General features: G+C 43.5%; 1 protein-coding gene across 1 annotated transcript in view; it reads left to right on the top strand.

Moving 5' to 3' along the window:
- LOC128467535 (serine/threonine-protein kinase Nek11-like) overlaps window positions 1-14,427 on the top strand; it is a 51,016-nt gene extending 36,589 nt beyond the window's left edge. Inside the window, exons 9-16 of the mRNA XM_053449200.1 lie at window positions 559-644; window positions 2,818-2,937; window positions 4,573-4,654; window positions 4,731-4,779; window positions 7,616-7,710; window positions 8,332-8,392; window positions 8,781-8,874; window positions 14,018-14,427. Coding sequence (XP_053305175.1) covers window positions 559-644; window positions 2,818-2,937; window positions 4,573-4,654; window positions 4,731-4,779; window positions 7,616-7,710; window positions 8,332-8,392; window positions 8,781-8,874; window positions 14,018-14,246 — 816 coding nt within the window. The 3' untranslated portion in view covers window positions 14,247-14,427. The remainder of the gene's footprint in view (window positions 1-558; window positions 645-2,817; window positions 2,938-4,572; window positions 4,655-4,730; window positions 4,780-7,615; window positions 7,711-8,331; window positions 8,393-8,780; window positions 8,875-14,017) is intronic.
- Window positions 14,428-20,101: the final 5,674 nt, after the last annotated feature.

Consider the following 20,101-nt stretch of genomic DNA (forward strand, 5'->3'; position numbering starts at 1 on the left):
CACAGGCTAGCTGTTTGGGGGCTAAGATGGCATTGAGGGCTCCTTCTCCAGCCCCCTCTAATTGGTGCTCCAAGCCGACAAGCTTTTTTTCTTCTTTTAGAAAAAATAGAGGGAGAGTTTGTCTGAAATCTAATTGTTTGATGGGAAAAACTAAAATAATGCAGATTAAGAAAAATCTCGAGCGTACAAAGCCCATACGCCCCTCTGTTTGCGCCAGGGTGGTGGGCGAGAACGCAAACTTACAGCTGTAGTGTGGTACAAACACTCAACGGATTTCTTGTCAAACCACTTATTGTGTAATTGATGTTAATTTTATCATGATCTATTTATCAAGCAAAGGCATGTCACCCATTGCTGGTGGCGATGAATCATTACTCTCCCAAAGTACTCGCTGAGAGTGTGTTAATGTGTGTTAATGGCTCTTTACAGCTCGTTATTCATTACAAACAGTGAATTTAGCCCGTATTGTATCTCTGAAGGTTCTCCTCCGATCCAGGGTTCCACCTTCCGCTGTATAATGATTCCGGCGCCTTATTTCTCCCCGTTCTTTGCCTTCAGGTTCTGTCTGCGTGGTTGGACACAGTAATGTCCCAGGATAACCAGGACTCTGTGAGTGAGGACGCTGCCAGGATCGCTGCTGCTGTGTAAGTAAGGCCGACAATGTGTGCAGCGCTGCGCAAGCATGAACACGCTCTGTAAAGGTGTTATACGATAATGCCTTGCTAAGTCCGATTTTCAAAAGCAAAGATGAAGGGAAGACCTCCGAGGTCCCAAAAGCTCATGTAACGTTTCATCTTTTTTTCTACGTTGGCCTAATAAAAAGGTATCAAAGACTTCATTTCCATTCCGACCACTTTTGTGGCTCTTCATCCCGCGTTGAGCCCCCCCCGCAGTCCACGCACATCACGTTGGCCATCGCTCCAATGGCTTATTGGCCGGGAAGGTGTTAAAGCTGGTGGCTGATCATTTATTGATGCTGCGGTTAGCCGTGGAGTCGGAAAGCCGAGTTGAGTCTCTGTTGAACGGTCTCAAGGCCCTTGGGGCTGAGCTGAGGAATCAATTAGCAGCGCAGGAGGAGATAAGACCGATCCATTTTCCATCCACTTCCCACTTACAGCCGTTCAGAGTCTGGCACTTTTTCCCGTGGTGATGGAATAAGGAAAAATAAATATTTCCAAAAACCCCAGACCCCACATGCCGCACATACAATTACTACGTCCGCGGCGGGCAGCCAGCATCCGCTAACCCCAAAGCACATCCCTGCCCCGCCGCCGGGCGTCCAGAGGCAAAAATATCTCACAGGGCATTTTATATATTTTATTGGGGCAACTAGCCAGGGGAGAGAATTAAGCAAAAGGAATTAGCTGATGATCTGCCCCTAGTAATCTTCCCATTGACTGCGTTTTATAAAGTAAGATGAATGAATGTGGCCCAATATATCTTGTTCTTAGCCCACATCTTGAGCTCTGCAAGTGGGTCATCGTTGGCACAATGCCTACCTTTTTGCCCTTTATTGCACTTCCCTGATACGGATCCACCAGGTTAAATAAATATTTATTTTTGGGATTCAATATTTTGGTGTATGCCAGACGCTGTTTCTTTCTATGGAGTCCGCGCTCCTTTATGTTCAGATCACAGGGCCACTAATGATCAGCCGCCATCTAACCACCGAGACGACGACATTCGGAGGAGATGTGCGGTGCTTTCATATTGCAACGCGAAGGAGTGTATTTGATGTACGGCAGAGGAATAAATTAATACATATGGCAGCTGTGTCTGTGCTCATTAGTCTCCAGGCTGCTGGATATATTATAATACGGATCCAGAGACACGTTCCAATATCAGGCAGGGGCAGGGTGAGGATAGAGATAAGAGCCGTCACGTAGCTCACAATCCATGTCTGGACGAGGGAGGGATACAAGTATCAAAACTTATGCAATTAAAAAATAACCATACATGAAGACAATGTTTCAAACATATTCCGTTATGTTATGTATTCCATCCACGGGGATGATGAAACGGCGGGTTGTAATGAAAAGATTTCCCTGATAAAATAACAGCTTGGAGTTTTTAAGGTGGAATGTCTATTTTAACGGACATCTGGAGACACTACGATATTATATGCTATATGTAAGCAGCGGTGGTTTCCTGATCACAGATCAGTATTTGGAGGGTTAAGGTCCCTTTAAATTCTCCCATGGCGTCTGGATCGTCTTCAATAGACACCATTGATTTTACAATCGTTGGGAAGCAAAGCCTGTCTGTGCGCTCTCCTGCGCTTAAATACCTTTCACCGAGTGTTTAACCTCTTCACCCCCTATTACACGGGTTGGAAGCGATAGATTCCTTTACTGCTTAATATATAAGGAATCGACAGATATAGGGGAAATCTGGTTTGCCTGTCCCAGGTAGGATTAAACGTGGAATTATTGCTGCAAATCCAGACTCTTTCGTCAGTCTATATTTTTTTCTGATTGGATTCAATTCGGATTATCCAAGTACAACACCAGGCATTGTATGCCATAAGTGGTACACATCTTATTGCTTCTTCCCACGCTCCGGATCGTTGGCTACCACTAATGCCCCCCAAAAGCTGGAATGCTCCATGACCTGCACAAAAATACGTTGGGGGCTCTGTTTTCATGCACCACCATCTTTTTTGTTCCTCTCCATGCTAGAAGGATTCGGAGGGATTCCATGTCACAATGCACAGGGTTTCCAGATTATTACTAGAAGTGGTTAAGATGGATTTTGTGACAAGACTTCCAGAATGGAGATGTGACATTATGTACCAATTTGTGATGATATTCCATGCAGGCAGGAGAAGTTGCATGTGGACAGCCTTCGTGCCATGGGGCATGCGAGGGGAATGGCTCCACGCCAGAGGAGGAGAATCCGGAAAGAGGAACCAAGGGAGACTTACATGAAGAAAGTGAAGTAAGTGGCACCATGAGTAGACTACTCAATAGGTTACTGTGGATTGTAGTATCTACCAGAATAGAGGGAGCCATCTTAGCCTGGCCTTCTAGTTTGGAGAGCTCCAAAGACTGTAGCCATGCCTCATCCTACTGCGCACATTCACCTCTCTTTGTGCCCATCACACATTTCTCAGATCTCCAGAAATTGTAGCTCATTTGGCGTTTAGCAAAGTTTTTTTCCTATGAGCTATTAACAAGGAAAATCCAATTTCACAGCTCTCCCTCCCTTTGCGATCCACAGCATTCGATGACTATATAAATATCCCAGATAAATGGTGTTTCTTTATAATTAGGTAATAAGGTTATGTAATTGTCTCATTTTATTGTCATGAGAAGTGGCCAGTAATCACCCTGCCATCAGATTATCCTCCCCCCCCCCCCAGCTGCCTCGTGAGGTTTTTCTCCAGGATGTGTAATCTCATTTTCTGGACCTGCCATGTAATTTTTATTTATCTGGATAATTTTACAGACTGTGGCTGACCACAGAGCAATGTATGATACCCAAGATGAGATTCCATGTGTGTGCGTGTGTGTATGTGTGTGTGTGTGTGTGTGCGTGCGTGAGTGTGTGTGTGTGGCTTCCTCTGTCGACATCAACGTGGTCAAGGATGGCTTCTCTACTAATATCTTGGATGCTGATTATTTTTCTTACACGGTCCAAGGCCGCATATTAAAGTCTTTTTTTTCTTAAGGCTCCTCCTGGATGTCTACCTTCTCTTAGGCCAGTGAGGTCCACGGTTGACCATTTTGTTCCCACTTTAGCCTCTGGCCTACACCTTTGACCTGATTTTCTGACCTTCTCACTTTGTATGCCAAGAATGTTCTTTATCATCATCTTCCGGAGCAGCTGACGGGTTAAATGGCGATTCTCATGATGGTCAGGACCCGTTTCTAATCCAAGTCATTCGAGTCCTAAGACAAGGATTGGATTCCACCTCCTTTACAGGCACAATTTGTGTCACGGCTTCCCTCCTCACACCTGCACTCTGAGGAACTGGCAGACACCCCCACTCTAATTAAATACACTTAGACATCATTTACCATCTCTGTTTCTAAAAACGTAATAGAATCTATCAAGCAATTATCTTCTTTTTTCTCTCTCTCTCTCCAATCGCAGCCCCTCTTTCCACTTGTCTATCAGTAAAAGAAACCTCATTATCAGACGGGGGCTTCTTCTCTCTGGATAATTATTTTCTCCTCTCAGATATCTGTAATCATCCAGGTCTTGGTTCTTTTTTTCCCAGATGCCCCATAATATTTCGTATGCCCCGGCTTTAACCCTTTAGCACTTATGGATTATAAATAATGCACCTATTCATAATGTTTTGCATCTGTTTCCAGTACATAAAGTGTAAAGCATGCCTATCATGTATTTAAAATCTGCTTCCATGTGAAGATCAGGTGGCGCTCTGCAGGTTAAGGTAGAACTTGATCTTTTCCTATACATCAGCATGCGTTGCTGTGGGGTTTCAGCCACAAAAGAACAATGCATGCAGTAAGCAGTCTTGGTGAATGGAGTCCATAATGCACATGGTGCTTAGGGTTTCATAGATGCAATGCACTAACCAGACTCTCTTTTCCCTCTAACCCCTAGAAGGGCAGTAGAACGTCTATACCAAGAGAACCACCAGAAACTCGAAGAACACAGGAGGTTTGAAGCGAACGGAGAAGAAGAGGTACGCCGAGACATCTTGTGCATGCACAGATGAACCAAGAGGATTGTTGGTTACCGGTCACTTTTTTCTTTTGTAGGAGCCTTGTGTAGAAAATGCCACCGTTGTGTCAGAAGACAATCAGAGAGGTGAGAATTGACCAGAAGATGAGACCTGGTATTGTAACAATATTTAACCTTGTATAATCCAAGCGAAAGGTTTTCCTTGTTTACCCCAAGGTGATATGCCCAGCAGGTAACAGTATTTTAGCAGGCTATGGTATGCATTACCCAATGTATAATGTAACATGGTACATGTGCAGGGTTGGTCGTAGCTCTATCACACTATTGTAGTGTTTGTGCTTTTATCCGCCACATTAATTTAATGTCACCCCATGGGAAAGCTTCAATAACCTGCTGTCTGACAAAAGCCATCAGAGACCTCGTTCCTGGTAACATTGCTCTCTAGACCTCAAGCCTTTTGTGAGGAGCAGAAGCTGAGGATCAGTCGTGTTTCCACCGCCTCAGGAGTTAATTAGAAGCCGTACTAATAGGGCCAGCATCACCAATTACAGATAATTGCCAGAGTAACATTAAATATCCAGACTCGGGGGCAGCACCGGAGTCTCAAACTAAAAAGAGTTAATGCAGGGAGGACAGATCCTCCATCAGCAGAGGGATTTCACAGCCACATCAATATGGGATCTGTATTGATCCATAAAAACATTAATATGACTGTAAGGCTCAAATAGCAGAATTCACTGTATGGATCAAATTGCCCTGCGTACCAATGCTGGTATTGAAGAAGTGTCTAGAACATAACAAAAACAATATACTTTGCTGCTAAGCTTAATATGCTTTATAACCTACCCAAGATAAAAAATGTATTTTATCCTCACTTGGTCACATATCTTGATTTATTCCTATATGGCCTTCTTACCGCTTTGAGATGGATATATCATAATATGAATAAAATCCATGAATTACATTTTGGAACAATTATATAGAACAGAAATTCTTCTCTAACCGCTTCCCTAAATCTTTCTAACACTATATGTTTGTGTATGCGAGTATGCGTATGTGTGTGTGTGTGTATGCTTGGATGTATGTGTGTGTGTGTGTGTGTGTGTATATATATATATAAATGTGTGTGTGAGTGTGTAATGTACTATGGAATTAGAGGTCTTCACTGTTTCAGATGCTGGCGCTTACATTTAGATTCCATCTCATAAATGCTGGTTATGGGTAAAAGGTTATTATGTAGCATGGAGGTCAACTCTGCAATCTGCCAGCAATCTTAAGAAATCTCCCCGTAAGAACGGTAACATCCCATTATGCACCTAGAGCGATAAGTCAACGACGGCCACCAGAATCGCTGAGACAGCTGTTCCTGTAAACAGTTCATCGGCAGTAATTTGGAACCCACATCCCGGTCACCCTAAAGGTCATGTTGGGTAATGAAGAAGCAATGAACCCATGGCCTTTGGTGAATCAACTTAATACTAAAGAAGAATGTATGGAGAAACAGCTTCCAGCTGCTTATGGAATAGAAAAATGAGTTATTATTATGGTGGGGGCTTCCAAGGATGGAAACCTTGTGGAGGTTAACTATTCTGAACCATGGAGGTAATTTATTCCATGATCTTCTGCAAAGGGTGGTGGACAGCCATTCGTGGACATGTATTATGATCTCCAGTCTCAAGACTGGATAAACTTGCTCCAGTATAGGATTCCTCTATTGGGTATAGAACATATCACTGTCAATCAGCCAAATGCCATTTGATTTAAGAGAGGGTCCTGTGCCATTAGGAAGAATTGAATGATTGGCGTACTATATGTTATAGAACTCATAGAAGTCTCTAAAGTGTTCCACTGAGAAGGTGCTGAGCAGGTAGCCCAAGGCAACCACCTCCTACCAACTGCTTTTATAATAAACCTTATGCAAGCGGAAAAGGGAAGCAATACAGAGCCATTTATTATTGATAAGTAATAATGTAGCTGGGAAACCAAAACCCTTATTTCTCTATACCCCTGCTAATACGCGGGAGCTTATTTAGGATTCCAGGTAATAGCTGGGAGCCTGATCATGGATGGTAATCCAGATGTGTTCTTCATTAGAAACCAACAACCCCCTACCCTCAAGAAAAAATAACGATACAGGGATGGTTAAAATTCCACTCGTGGCTCTTCGACATACTCTATGTGTTATGCGGAATAAAGGAGAACCCTTTCTTAATTTTAGCATAATGTAATCTGGTTTCATAAAGCATTTATGGTACCGAGAAGGGATCTGCCTTCCATCCAAATAGTCTATCGTAATAAATCGTGTAAAATGTTCTTTGGAGTCTAGCACCTTATAAAATGCACTGCAGTGTATTATTACAGAGAACAGATATTGAATCAATCAATCTGAAGTCAATCTCAGTATGTAGGATTCGTTTAGTCTGGGTAAGAACCTAGTTTATGTCTCCCGTGTGTAAGCTGACACTTGGCGGATAGCTTTCCTTCCCCTTATCAGTAGAAAAGGTCATTCCCTGACATCTTGAGATCAATAAACAAACGTGATTTAGAAACAACACATTGGTTTGTTGGTTTGTGGGATACACAAAGAGGGTCCTGTTAGAATATTGGCTCCTCATTGCAACGGGTTCCACAGCACTATCTGCAACAAGAGGCTGCGTCAGTGCTGTCCAGATTCTGATGAAGGTCATGTATCCATCACCAATAATTCTATACCACTGAATGTATGGGTTTCTATGGTAGGAATGACAGTAAGACTAATGAAAGGATCTTCCACTTGGTTTATCAGTGATCTGGTCTGGATTGGAACCAGGTGTTCGAGATCTCTTGCCAACATCCAAAACCAGTGTTTTAAACATCTGCTCACAACTGGACCATCTTCACATGGAAGCCACTCACACATTGCAGAGAAGATACATTAACCTTAACTATGCTACATTGTGAGATCTATGATCAATTCCCACAGATGCCTGGAGTGATGAAGAGGAGAGCAGCGAGGAAGACCATGAGCTCTTCAGCGGCTCTGTCCTAACCATCTCTACGGCCCGGTCTGAGCAGCACGTAAGTAGTTATATTAGGGTCGTCTTAAGGATTTCCCCAAAGACCACTTGCTATAGAGAAGATAGATCAGCGTCAGTCAGCAGCCAGTTCTGGTAAAGGACCCCAGCACCCTGCATATAACGCATGGCAGTGTTCACGTTAGATCACAGGATGCATCATCGGATTTGTGATCTAGTTGAAGGCTGGCCACCCCTGGTCTATATGACAGCTGTGTGTAGATAGATACTATATAAATTAAATAAGAGCTTCCTCATCTGGGGAAATAAGGTTTTCACTTGGTGTGTAATAAGGCGCCTGCTCTGACCTACAAATTAATTCCACAAGAAAACAGCTTATGGAGAAGGCCCGGTAGAATACCTAAGCGATGACGCACTTGGGCACAAGAGTTTTCCTCTGATGTTCATTGTTGCTAATTACAAATATAATTAACCCCACTTCCGTAATTACAAATGCTCAATAAACACAGCCCTCTAGCTGCGGTCTTCCTTTTGCGAGCCTCCTGCCCAACATGATGGCGCCTAAATTATATCTGAGTGCCTTTGCGTGGTGTGAGGGAGGTGTGATCATGCGCTAGAAGGTGTTCCCAAGGCCCCATTAATGGTTTTTCTATATGCCCCACAGAACAGCACCCTGAGCGCGTACCAGAGCTGTCTACGGAGGTTTCTAGATTCCAGCACATACAGTGAGTGATGTTCTAGATTTAAATCGTACTTCAACCATCTCTTCCCGCTACAATCAATCCCTTCTACGACTCTTCTCCACTGAGTCTATGTCGTTCCCTGTAGTCTTCCTTGTGGCTTTTTCTTAGAACACCCTGGACATGACAGATGATTCTTGGAAGTCAAAGCACTAAAGAGCTCAGAAGTTATCTACCAGAATATATTTAATGGAAGGCCTGAAGGGTTTGGCAACTGGTTTTCTCCCACCGCCATTTTGAATATTCCCAAATGTCTGGACTGCTCGTTATCGCCATGCTTGTCTGTCTCTCCTGTTCCTTCAGAACCGGCGTTCTCGCTCATCCCTTTCTCTAAATCCCTCTATGATACGGCTGGCTCTCCCTTTTCTTGCAGCGCATGAAGTCGGGTTAACGGACACAATCTCCCAGGACTCTGAGGAGACGAGCGCGTCTGCCTGCAGTAAGGCGGAAATCGAACGTCTCAGACAGTGAGTACGAATGTCGGGGGAGGACAGAAATCAAAAGAAACAAGAAGCAAAAAGATAAGTTTGACATGTTCACGCCACAGGGCATGCGCGGGGAACAGATTAACTGCTCTCATACAAGAGATGTATCAGCAGAACCAAGCTGCCGAGTCAGCAGCACACACACAAAGCCTGGAAATAAACCACCAGGAGGGTAATTCATACACCTCGACTCCTTTTGGCAACCTCTGCCAAGCTCTACAAGCCCAGAGCAAGCAGAGTTTAACGGCCTTGAACACCGGCAGAGAGCTAATCTATATAAACTTGGTTGGGCAGCAGAGGAGCTGTCAGACTACAACTCCTATGATCCATCGACCACGATCTAAAGCCTCACCCCACCCCACGGATACATAGTGTACGGTTAGGAATGGATATCAATTGATTTGCATAATCAATTGATATCCATCAAACTGTAGGCAGGATCGGGACTGGAACAAGCCCGCTAGGCAGAATTACGGGTAAGGCACTGTGTTAATGGCAAACCCCTACCATCTGGGTAAAGCCCCATACCATGCATGCCACATAAAGAGTACAGGGTAATTAAGAGATTATGGAGATACTGGTCTCACGCCATGGTGGGTCCTCAACTCAGCCCCCATTTACGCCTTAAACGTATCCTTTATCTATACAGGGGAGACTTTAAATCCAATTCATTACATCTGAAGGAAAGGCTACCTCAAAGAAACAAATTAGCGAGATCCGGTAGCAGAGCCGGGGCAGGCTGCATTTTACATGCCGTGATAATCCGTGTATCTGTGCCACCGCTGTGCCTTTATTTTTTTTTTTTTTTAACATATTATTTTGGATCCATTTAATGACTGAGTCACACTGGGATATCCTCTGGTGTCTTCATCTCGTAACGATATTCTAGAAATCATTACGGAGGACGCTAATTAAACCCAAACAGCTTTGAGGCTTCTGCCTGCAGACGCTGATCGGGACAGATCGGCATTAAAACGTGTGGATGACACGCGGAAATCCCAGTACACTATCAGAGTCCACGCTTTCCTCTCTCCTACGGAACGCGCGTTTATTTCTGGGGACAATTACAGAGAAGCGGTAGAGGTTACCATGGCAACAGCAGGGCTTTGTTCCCTAACAAGAGGGGGTGACTTAGGGTCCTGCAACTGCCTCCGAAGCCAAGGCATGGGATTCGGGGGAAGAAACGGTGGTCTTCCCAACGCTCCGCCACTTATTCACCCTTTAAGTGCCAGAAGGAGCTGCAACTGCTGCCAAAGTGATATAATCCTATGTATGATTGAGATCACATTGATATACATTAAAAAAGATGAAAAATTAAATCCCGGGGGTATGTTCTATTTTGAATAAGATATTCACGTAGAAAAAAAAATGGATTATATGGAAGATCAGCCCCGTCCGCTGAAATGGTTTGCAGGATGAGGGATCTTAATACGCACGGCTTGGAGGAAAGAAGGGAGATGTGATAGAAACGTTTAAATAGTTAAAGGGATTTAACAAAGTACAGACGTTTATATATCAAAGGAGGAGAAATGTTAGAACAAGAGGCCATCATCTTAAAAGCAGTAGGTCAGAGGCTTAGATGGAATGGAAGGAAGTTTTACTTTACAGAGAGAGTGGTAGATAAAGGGAACACCAACCCAGCAGAAGTGGTAGGGGCTAATACAGTGAGGGTATTAAACATGCATGGGAAAGACATACGGCTGCTGAATCTAAGGTTTGAATCTTTACAGTAGAAAAAACAGGCAGGCTAGACGGGCCGAAAGGCTCTTACGTGACATTAAATTCCATTTTTTATGTTTCTAAGTGCTTGTCCCCTTTCTTCGACTTACTTCTCCGGCTTCAGTGAGCAAATGCTAACGCTGTCACTTCTAGGTAGAATGCAAAGTAGAATTCTCATTAGGGAATAGTTCAGTTAGAAGGACTTTAAGGAAGCATTATTAAGTATGTTGAAATCAATGAATGTGCACATATATGCATCCCAAGACACGGACAATCTTTCTCTATGCCCAGAATGCATGTCTAAATACCTCTCCCTGCGTTCATTCTCTCTAATTATAAAAGAAAATGCACCGGCGAAGTGTTGGGGGGGGGTCCGTTTATATGGGGAACAATATTTAAAACAAAGCCGCTGTCTGTCTCTATTCCTCAAGGTGTCGTTGCTTACGTTGAATGAGCTCTCTGCTCTGCTTGGACTGCCTGCAAATTATTCTCCTAAATATATACGTTCTAAATAAAGAGTAACCCTAGACGCAAGGGCAGCCTCCTGACTGCGAGATATTGGGATAGCGATTCGGTAACAGTGGGAAAAACATTGTTTCAATTCGCGAGAAATACAGATCTGAGCATCGCTCCCCTTTCTAAAATCCACATATCTGACATCAGATTATAAATGAGAGACTGCGAGAGAGTGCGAGAGAGTGCGAGAGAGTGCGGGAGAGTGCGGGAGAGTGCGAGAGAGTGCGGGAGAGTGCGAGAGAGTGCGGGAGAGTGCGAGAGAGTGCGGGAGAGTGCGAGAGAGTGCGGGAGAGTGCGAGAGAGTGCGGGAGAGTGCGAGAGAGTGCGGGCGAGAGTCAGAGCGTGGCTCCGTATGAAGCTAAGTGCAGCCCTGTCCAAGGTGCTGAAACACAGCAATCCCCCATCTGGTATAAAAATCTGCTCTGTCCAAGGTGCTGAATCTCACTGCATTGCTGCTTTACCTGGTGAATTTAAACAGCGATTCTCACATTATTATTATTATTATTTATGGTTTTATATAACGACATCACACTCTGTAGCGCTGTACGATGGTTTGACAGGACATTAGTAGTATATAACATAAAAATTTGACAGAAACCACATTATCCTCACATCAGAGCTCTCAGTGGTGCTGAAACACAGCAATGCTCATACAAGATCTCATTTATTATTATTTATTGGTTTATATAGCGCCATCATACTCGGTAGCGCGGTACAAAAGGGTAGACAGGGCATAGTCATTTCCCTGCTTGTAGAATCTCGTTCGGGAGCTCCTTGCGCTATAGTTTAGAGGGTTTGATCGCAATAAAAATAGGTTCTCCTCTCTGGAGCAGCTGGTCCGGTGACAGGAGATTGAGAGAATTATTTCAAATGAAGAGCTCGGAGATAAACAAGATTCTGATTTTTTTAAAAGTGAATGCTTCCAATATTGTGATTATCTGTGATAAACTCTAAGGCAACACAGGGTTCTCGGAGCGTGTCCAATGCTTTCCATGACAAAATGTTTCCCTAGCGAGCGTTGCTTCCAGTGATAATGAATCACATAAGTTCTCCCATCATCTAATCTCAGCCCGTATGGTATTCAGGATGCATCATGTAGCCCAGAAAATCTACCTTCTGTTGTTTTTGCTAAATTTTTTTTTCCTCTTCCTCTCGGATCTCTGTTCTTACTAAACACACATTTTATTTTTCATTCTGTCACCTCAGGTCTTCTCTGTCCACCTTCAACATGTCCTTTTTTTTTCCCCCTGTTCACTTTGTTTCTCGGGTGCTTCTTTTTTCCTCCCCCTCTCTTCCCTATCGGCTCTATTTTTGTTTCCCACTTGCTTGGCATTATCAAGGTTAGATATGTTATTCTGTTTAATAGACTGCAGTCTTCGAGGAGCTAGGAATAACCTACCACACAAGCAGATAACAGACAGGAAACCATTCGATAATCAAAATTTTAACCCCCTGTGCTCCCAGTGGCCTTTATAAAAGTGCATGGCTTTTTTTTGTAACTCGATTTAAACCTTGCAGTGTTTTGTGTCACAAATGTGAACTTTAAAAAGTGTTTTATTAAATCTGATGTCTTCTTTGAAGTGCGGTGAACACATTCCCATTTCTGTCTTTCAGGGACATTTATTTTGCAGGCAGAGAAAAGGTTAGCTCGGGGGTGGTGGAAGCATCGTTGCAAATGCACTTTAAATACCTATTTGTAATAATGATTAGAGAAATCTCAATCCACTGGTTACACGAGTTGGATGGCATAGGGATACCAGGGCAGAAAAGCGAGGGCCCCTTTTCTGGGGGTGTGGCTTTGTAGGAGGTGGGTGGAGAGTGGGCGTGCCAAACTCCGCTACTGTCTCCAGAGAAAGAGAAAAGTGACCCGGAGACCCAGGAAAGCCGTGCTTCACCCAGAGACTCCGGGTCAAACGCTGAACGTTTCTGGTGATTGATGTAGGTTACGTAGACATAGGACAGGGGGGTCCAACCTGCGGCCCTCCAGCTGCTGCAGGACTACATCTCCCATACTCTTTAGCCAGACCCTTAGCTGAAAGAGCATTATGGGAGATAAGTCCTACAGCAGCTGGAGGGCGGCAGGTTGGACACCCCTGACATAGGACATGGTGTCCTGTTTTTCCTATTCCTATTCAGTCAAAAACAGAACTTTCTTAAAGTTCTTGAATCACACCTTAGGTCAGGAATCCATAGCTCCCATGTGCTGATCTCAGGGCATATCTCTATTCAAGCACTTGTGCTATTTCTTCTAAACACTTCATAGCTAAAGTAATGCTCTCTAAATGGGTTTTTAAAAATATTTTCACATTTTTTATAGTCCTGCGAATGGTGTCGGTTGTATTGCCTTTGGTTTGTTTTAGCACCAGGTCCTGTTTACTTTGAAGTTCAGTAGAAGTAATTTGTGAGAAAGGTTATTCCAACGTGCTCGGTCATGGGACAGGGAATGTATGAAAGAGGTATAAATAGCCTGCAAAGCTGGAGAGGTGGAGGGCAATAAGTCTTCATTTACAAGGCAGGGAGCGAGCGACTCAATAGATCAGCAGGGTGACTGCAGTTCACGGCTATTGCGGTACGGGGCATGAACATGCTGTGCTGTGATCATAGATGAAATATGGCGTGACTAAAATAGTTATTTTACAAACTAGAGCTGACGAAAACTTATTAACAACCGATATTCTGCATGGGGTGGCGCATGGATGAGTAGGCATTTCTAAACCTAGAACTTGAGTATACCCAGAGGGGTAATAAACGGGGAGAACAGTGGAGTGTCAGGTCTTACCGGGACCAGGATAAGCGGATACACCAGAGTTTAGTTTTGAAGGTCATATTATATAGTTTTCTTTGGCAGAGAGAAGCCATTGCCTGTAACTCTTATCTTTCTGCCTTGCAGGATCTGTGTTGGACTGTTGGGAGAAGATGGGTTCTGGAAGGTCTACAACTATCTGAAACAAGTCTACTTCCAACAGGGCTCTGATACAGAGGACACTCGAGAAGAGACTCTCTGTGAACCAAAGGAGGTGCATCTGTATCCACAGCATTGCTATAAAGTCCAACAACTCATCTTTTTTGAAGAGAGGATGGAAGAAGAGACTTTGGGATCTCAATCTGTATGGCTTTAGGGCTGAATTCCTTCATAAAGCTGCACAAGAAGGTCTTCCTGATCCTTCACCACCAGGGATGGTGCCTCTGGACAGAGCCACCAGCTTCAAACATGTCAAGACAAAGCGGAGGAAGGGGAGATATAATTTGGACCCAACAATGCTCAAATACTGCTTTGGTAGAACATTCTTGCCTTTTGAAGTTTGACTTTGATATGGTGGCTTCATTTGCATTTTGTGCCCCCCATCATTCTCACGCCAAATTAGTTACCCTATGTATGAACACGAAATCTCATTTACGAGCTGGCTTTGTACCATCATCCTTCCGTATCTTTATTCTGAGAAAGTGCCTGGACATGTCATTTAATCCCAACACTGGAGGAGATCGGCATCGTCCGCGCTGCCTTAAGCTTCAGATACTTCATTGTTTGCATCCAGAGATCTAAATTAAATCTCGCGTTCTCTTCAGCGGGAGCATACAACAAAAGTAATAAAAGCGCTAATTTGTTAATGCCGGCTGTATCTTTAGGTTTGCATCTGATACCCAACTGAATAATCACAAAGAGTTTACGGATATACTTGACAGGAACCGCATCATTTACAATGGGGGGGGGGTTAAAAAAAACCTCTAAGGCGAGTTTGGACAATGTAATAAAAAGGGACACAAACTATGTCATTTCATTATGATCTCCCTCAGCAGGAGTGGAGGATTTGCTATAAATCTGTCTGTATCTATAGGGGTCCCCAAAATGTCATGAACAGGAAGAATCGTCCACTGTGGTCCACCATGGAAACCATTTAAAGAGGGTTCCTTTCGGAGAAGAAACAAAGCCTTTCTTTCCAGGATGATGATGTAATAATGCAATCATTTTGTTGTTGAACCTCTCGCGTGATGAGACACATTTATCATGACTGCGATATACATTGATCACAGCTCATTGAATCTTTCCCCTATATGTAACATCACATTGCTCTCTTAAAGCTACATCAATCCTTTCCGGAAAATAAAAGACTAAACGCATCAAAAAGAGATTTGTTACGATGTCTCTGCTCCTGCAGGGAAGATTCTTGCTGAGCGAGATCATAAAGGAACGGGATGATATATTTCTATATAACCCCTTGGCTTCCAGCCCCTGCCATGCTACCCCAATGGGGCAGGACTGCGGTCGGACCCCTGTCCCTACCTGTCCGATCCAGGAGCGTTGGGAGCGGTAATGCATTTCTATATGATCTAAAGAAATTATTATTTTTATTTATTTATTATTATTGGGTGTAAGATGAAAAATGGGTGAATAATTCTTTCAACGGAGCCCGAATATATAACTGATTACTGTATAAAGGTATATTATACGTCAAAGAGTTTTCACAGTGTTTATATAGAAAAATAAGCACTATTTCTGTATTAAAAGCACCTTATGTCAATGCCATGGGGGCGGCCATAGAAATGTCATATTTTCTTATTCTTCCCCATTAAGTTAAGAATCTGCTCCGTTCTATATGATTGATAAGTATGATCATGGCTGGTCCGTGTTGCAATAATGACTCTGATCCACCAAGTCAACGAGTGGTGGATAAAATAGCCTGGGTCCTTGCACCCTGATACTACTCACGGTTATTGCCCCCCCCACACACACACGCTCACAACTTCTCTATTTGCCCCTGACAATTACTGCCCCAATTTGTCCCTTTTGTGGTGTTTCACCCCGGTTTAAGAGTCTTGTTAATCCTCATTGATCACAGAAGAGGTATTACAAGGACGAGTGCGGAAAAATGTACGTGTGCGACGCCGACAGAGAAAAGGACGGAAGAGCTCACAACAACGGAAGACCAGAAATGGTTACCGAGGCTTTTCGTGGAATGATTTGATTTCTGGAGCTGAAACATGAAGACGAACGCTCCAACGACTGAGACCTGCCTTATCGCAGATGTAGGGGAGCGGAGCCATTGTATAGACTACTCCCAGCTTATAATAACTGGATATTTCTGACAAGTAAAAAAGCCCTCAGTCTTAGGAAGCCGATGACAACAATAACTTGGCTTAAAGCAAAAGAAATGGGTAAAACAGCAAAACTGATCCCAGCCTAGGAAACGATTCCCAAGCAGAAGCATCGCAATGAGATATGAAACTAAACTATGAAGTCAAAACTGTGCAATTCTGCTAAAAAGTTCTAAAAGTGATCTCATCACCGTAGTTATCAATGACACGTTACCATTCCATGGTTGCTATGGTGATAAGACTACTTTTTTTACATTTTGCAACAAATGAAGCTGATTTCTTCAACAAACAGATACTTAAATTAGAAATTAAATTCTAAGTTGATGTCAGCACAACCTCCCACAACCGATGACCTCACCATACGGCACCATAGGTCAATGATCAACAAATGTGAGTCAATATAGAGATATAAACCAAACGATCTACAGAAAGAACCCATCTCCATCCAATCAGGACTTTTCAGATCCATTATTTATACATTACCAGCAACATTTTAGCGCCGAGGAACTTAATGGCATTTTTAAGATAAGTTCTATTTTTATTGGACAGTTCGGAGGCAGTTTTGGAAAAAGATACCCAGGCTAAGCGTCAGGGTGGTCTTACCGAGTTGTGTAAAGGGGGTGATTGTCTCAAGTTTCTACATGAGCTAAACTATAGAGTAACTAGAGAGGTCTCTTTAAACAGAAACATTTATACAAAACACAGGTCAGCAATTATTTTAAGATCTGCTTTATACGAGTCATGGGAGTCTTCCTTAAAACAGGAAATATTACTAGAAAACCAAACAATTTGATGACATCATACAAAACGTTCAATGCTCTCCAGTAGAAAACAGCGTATGCTGAGTGCTGGCAACCCTGTGATGTCAAAACAGAAAGAACATAAGGGGACATGCAGTCAGCAAACACAGGAATAGAAAATAAGACCCTCATATGGAAAACATAGTTACCCCACTACCTGCATCGCCTTCTGGACTCCCCGGTCCTGTTTTAGTAGCTTCCACTGGAACTGGCCGTGTTTTCCAGAATCCTCCAGCCGGACATAGGTTTGGTTTTCCAGAAGGCTCCAGTTGGGTACAAGACACGCTAACCACTGGCCTCCATTTATAATCCAGCCTCTACGTAGACACCGTTTGCCAACCGCCTCCAAATGGGATCCAACGTGGGGTCCAACGTGGAATCAACCCTTATTTTAAACATTCTGCCCTCATATAGTATCCCATGGGTGAGCTGCTGTTCCTTTAAGTTTACTGTTACTCTGCTACCCAACAAATCATTCCAAATAATCCATAAATCGTTCGCGGCACTGCGGGCTACCATACGCCCTGATGATCTCCTCCGTGTGCAGGATACAATGATTCTACCCCCCCACTGAACAATCGCCCCAGCAAGGAATTGCCCTGATAATGGACAGGTGAAGGTCATAAGTAACCCTTTGCACTCTGACGTGAATGATTCGTTTTAACCCTGTGACTTCTCAACATTCCCAGGACTCGTTCAAGGAACTAACCTGCGGTTTATTATAAGTTAGGAACAACGTAACACGGAATGGGAACTCGTCCGAGACCCCGGTTAAATAAAAGCAGCTACGTGTATGTATTGACTGTTTGGAAAGACACAAGACCTTCTATTTGCAACCAGAGAAGGGGTTACAATTCCCATAAGCCTCAACCAACTAAATGCTGACATTATACCTTACCTGCATTCAACAGATCGGGGTTAAAATGGGCATTAGCTGGATGAGGCATTTCTGCTTTTACATATGACATGTGTGACATCACTCACTGGCCCAGTTCCCCACTGGGTTTTTGACCCTTCCTACCAGTAGGAGTGCCAACCATCTCTGTTTCCTGTAGCCCTTTAGTAACCCCCAACTGCCTTAACACTCCCATACTTCATTTCCTTTAATCAACAAATCCCATCCTGCTCATCCACCCTAACGCTAAAAACTTAGTCTTCCCAGAGGAGGGATGAAGTTAATATTTCAAGAGTATTTTCTATTACAAGGTACGCATTCCGATGATTTGGGCAACCAAACCACCAACAGCCACCTGCACCATACCCACCACTGGTGGTCCACCAAAGAGGTCCTAGCAGGACGGAATAGACTACCTATGTAGGCTCTGTGTTGGTCTATAAGGCTAAAATGTGGGTTTGGTAGCCAACAGGTAGTCATCCACCTGCTTACAAACAGTCACAATGTGTCCCAGAACTCGAGGAACTTGCTGTCTGGAGGCCTTCTAAACTCTCCCATTCCTACCTTGCTGTGTGAGGCATCGTAATTATGTCTATTCGTTTTTAGACACATCTTCCATGATTAAATTCTCAGCCATCAGTGGATTTCTAGTCTAAAGCGGCTGGAGTATGGAAGAGGTTAGCCATCACTGTAATAGAATGAGACAGGCGTATGAAAGCTCCCCCGATGGCGTGGTCTTCTCTGCTTGATACTTTTAGACCCAATCACTTGCCCGTCTCACAATGTAATACATTTAGCTGTGTACTTGGAGAAAATCGATAATCTTCAATATAAAGACTTGCGCTGGTGTCATAGACAATTATAATATACAGCGTAGATCATAAGATATTCTATCTCTGGCTTAAAGAAGCACAACGGGGCCAAGTCTGTACTCAACGAAGCAATATCAGCTTCACTAGAAGAGAAGGTTTCTTTAAGCTCTTTTACTTGTCAGGCTTATGGGGCTTATTGACCTGGGATGCCTCACTCAGCTATCGTAAGCCATGTCTTTTTTCCCCGCAGAGACATCACTGAGCGTAGAGTTCTGTAGATCGAGTGTGGGTCGAGTCAGCGGCCCGTGGGTTTGCGCAAGGCCTATTTACCATCTGGAACCCGAGTTTGCCTAATTTTTGGATTAGCTCTAGAGATCCGGCGCGTGTTGGCATGCGACTGGCATACTGCATAGCCGTGTTACTAATGTTTGAAATTTCCCAGTAACATAGACGTCGACATACAATTTAGGGTTTGGTTCCAAGCTCATTTGACAATTTCCCAAATCAAAGGAATTTTGAAGAGAGAATATTTCTTGATATTACTTTATTTTAGATTTTTTTTTCTCCTAGACAAAAATACAAGAAGCATGCAGATCTCACAGAAGCCCCAACATATACTATAGCGGTGCATAACTTGGCCTTATACTCACTACACAACAGGAGGGCGCGATTGAAGACTCGTGATCTGTACATGCATTAGACAACAGGACGGTACCTGCGCGAGCGACGTCTACCTCGTCCATTAACCGCTTGGGTACCCGTGGGGTATTAACAAATCCAAGGGGATACAAAGAATAAGGATAGATTTCTGTTTAAAAACCGGGGCCACGTTTATCTGGGTGTCCAATTGGTTCGACTGGTGCAAACGTATAGAATTTTGCACCAAACTTTGCACATTGTCCTTTCTGCTTTCGCTATCTAAACTGTATACAGTAAATACACAGCTCTGCTAGGTGCCTTATTGCCCCTTGATGTCTTCAGAGTCCCTTACAGATACGAATGTCTCTAATGCCCCATATGTGAGTGACAGGCGTTAATGTTATATCGGTAGCCGTGAGGGTGGCCCCGTGTGGCTTCCCATTCCCACACTGCCTGGAACATGGATAATTTGGAGACATTTGCAGGTAACAGGCAAGTAGCGTAATAATATGTCAAACTTGGAAATGTTTTGGTTGAAAAGAAGTTAAACGCATCCTGAGATACTATTTTTATTATTCAAACACTTCACGTGGCCTCTAAGGCTTGTTGTGTGCCCACCAGGCGAAGGTATCGAAGCCTAGAAGGAGTAGTTACATGGGCTTACATTCTACCACGGGCTACAGAATAATCTGATGTGTGCTTTGTAAATAAGATATCTGCAGAACCTGAAACAC

The sequence above is a fragment of the Spea bombifrons genome, chromosome 10 (genome assembly GCF_027358695.1).
Source record: "Spea bombifrons isolate aSpeBom1 chromosome 10, aSpeBom1.2.pri, whole genome shotgun sequence".
Lineage (NCBI taxonomy): Eukaryota > Metazoa > Chordata > Amphibia > Anura > Pelobatidae > Spea > Spea bombifrons.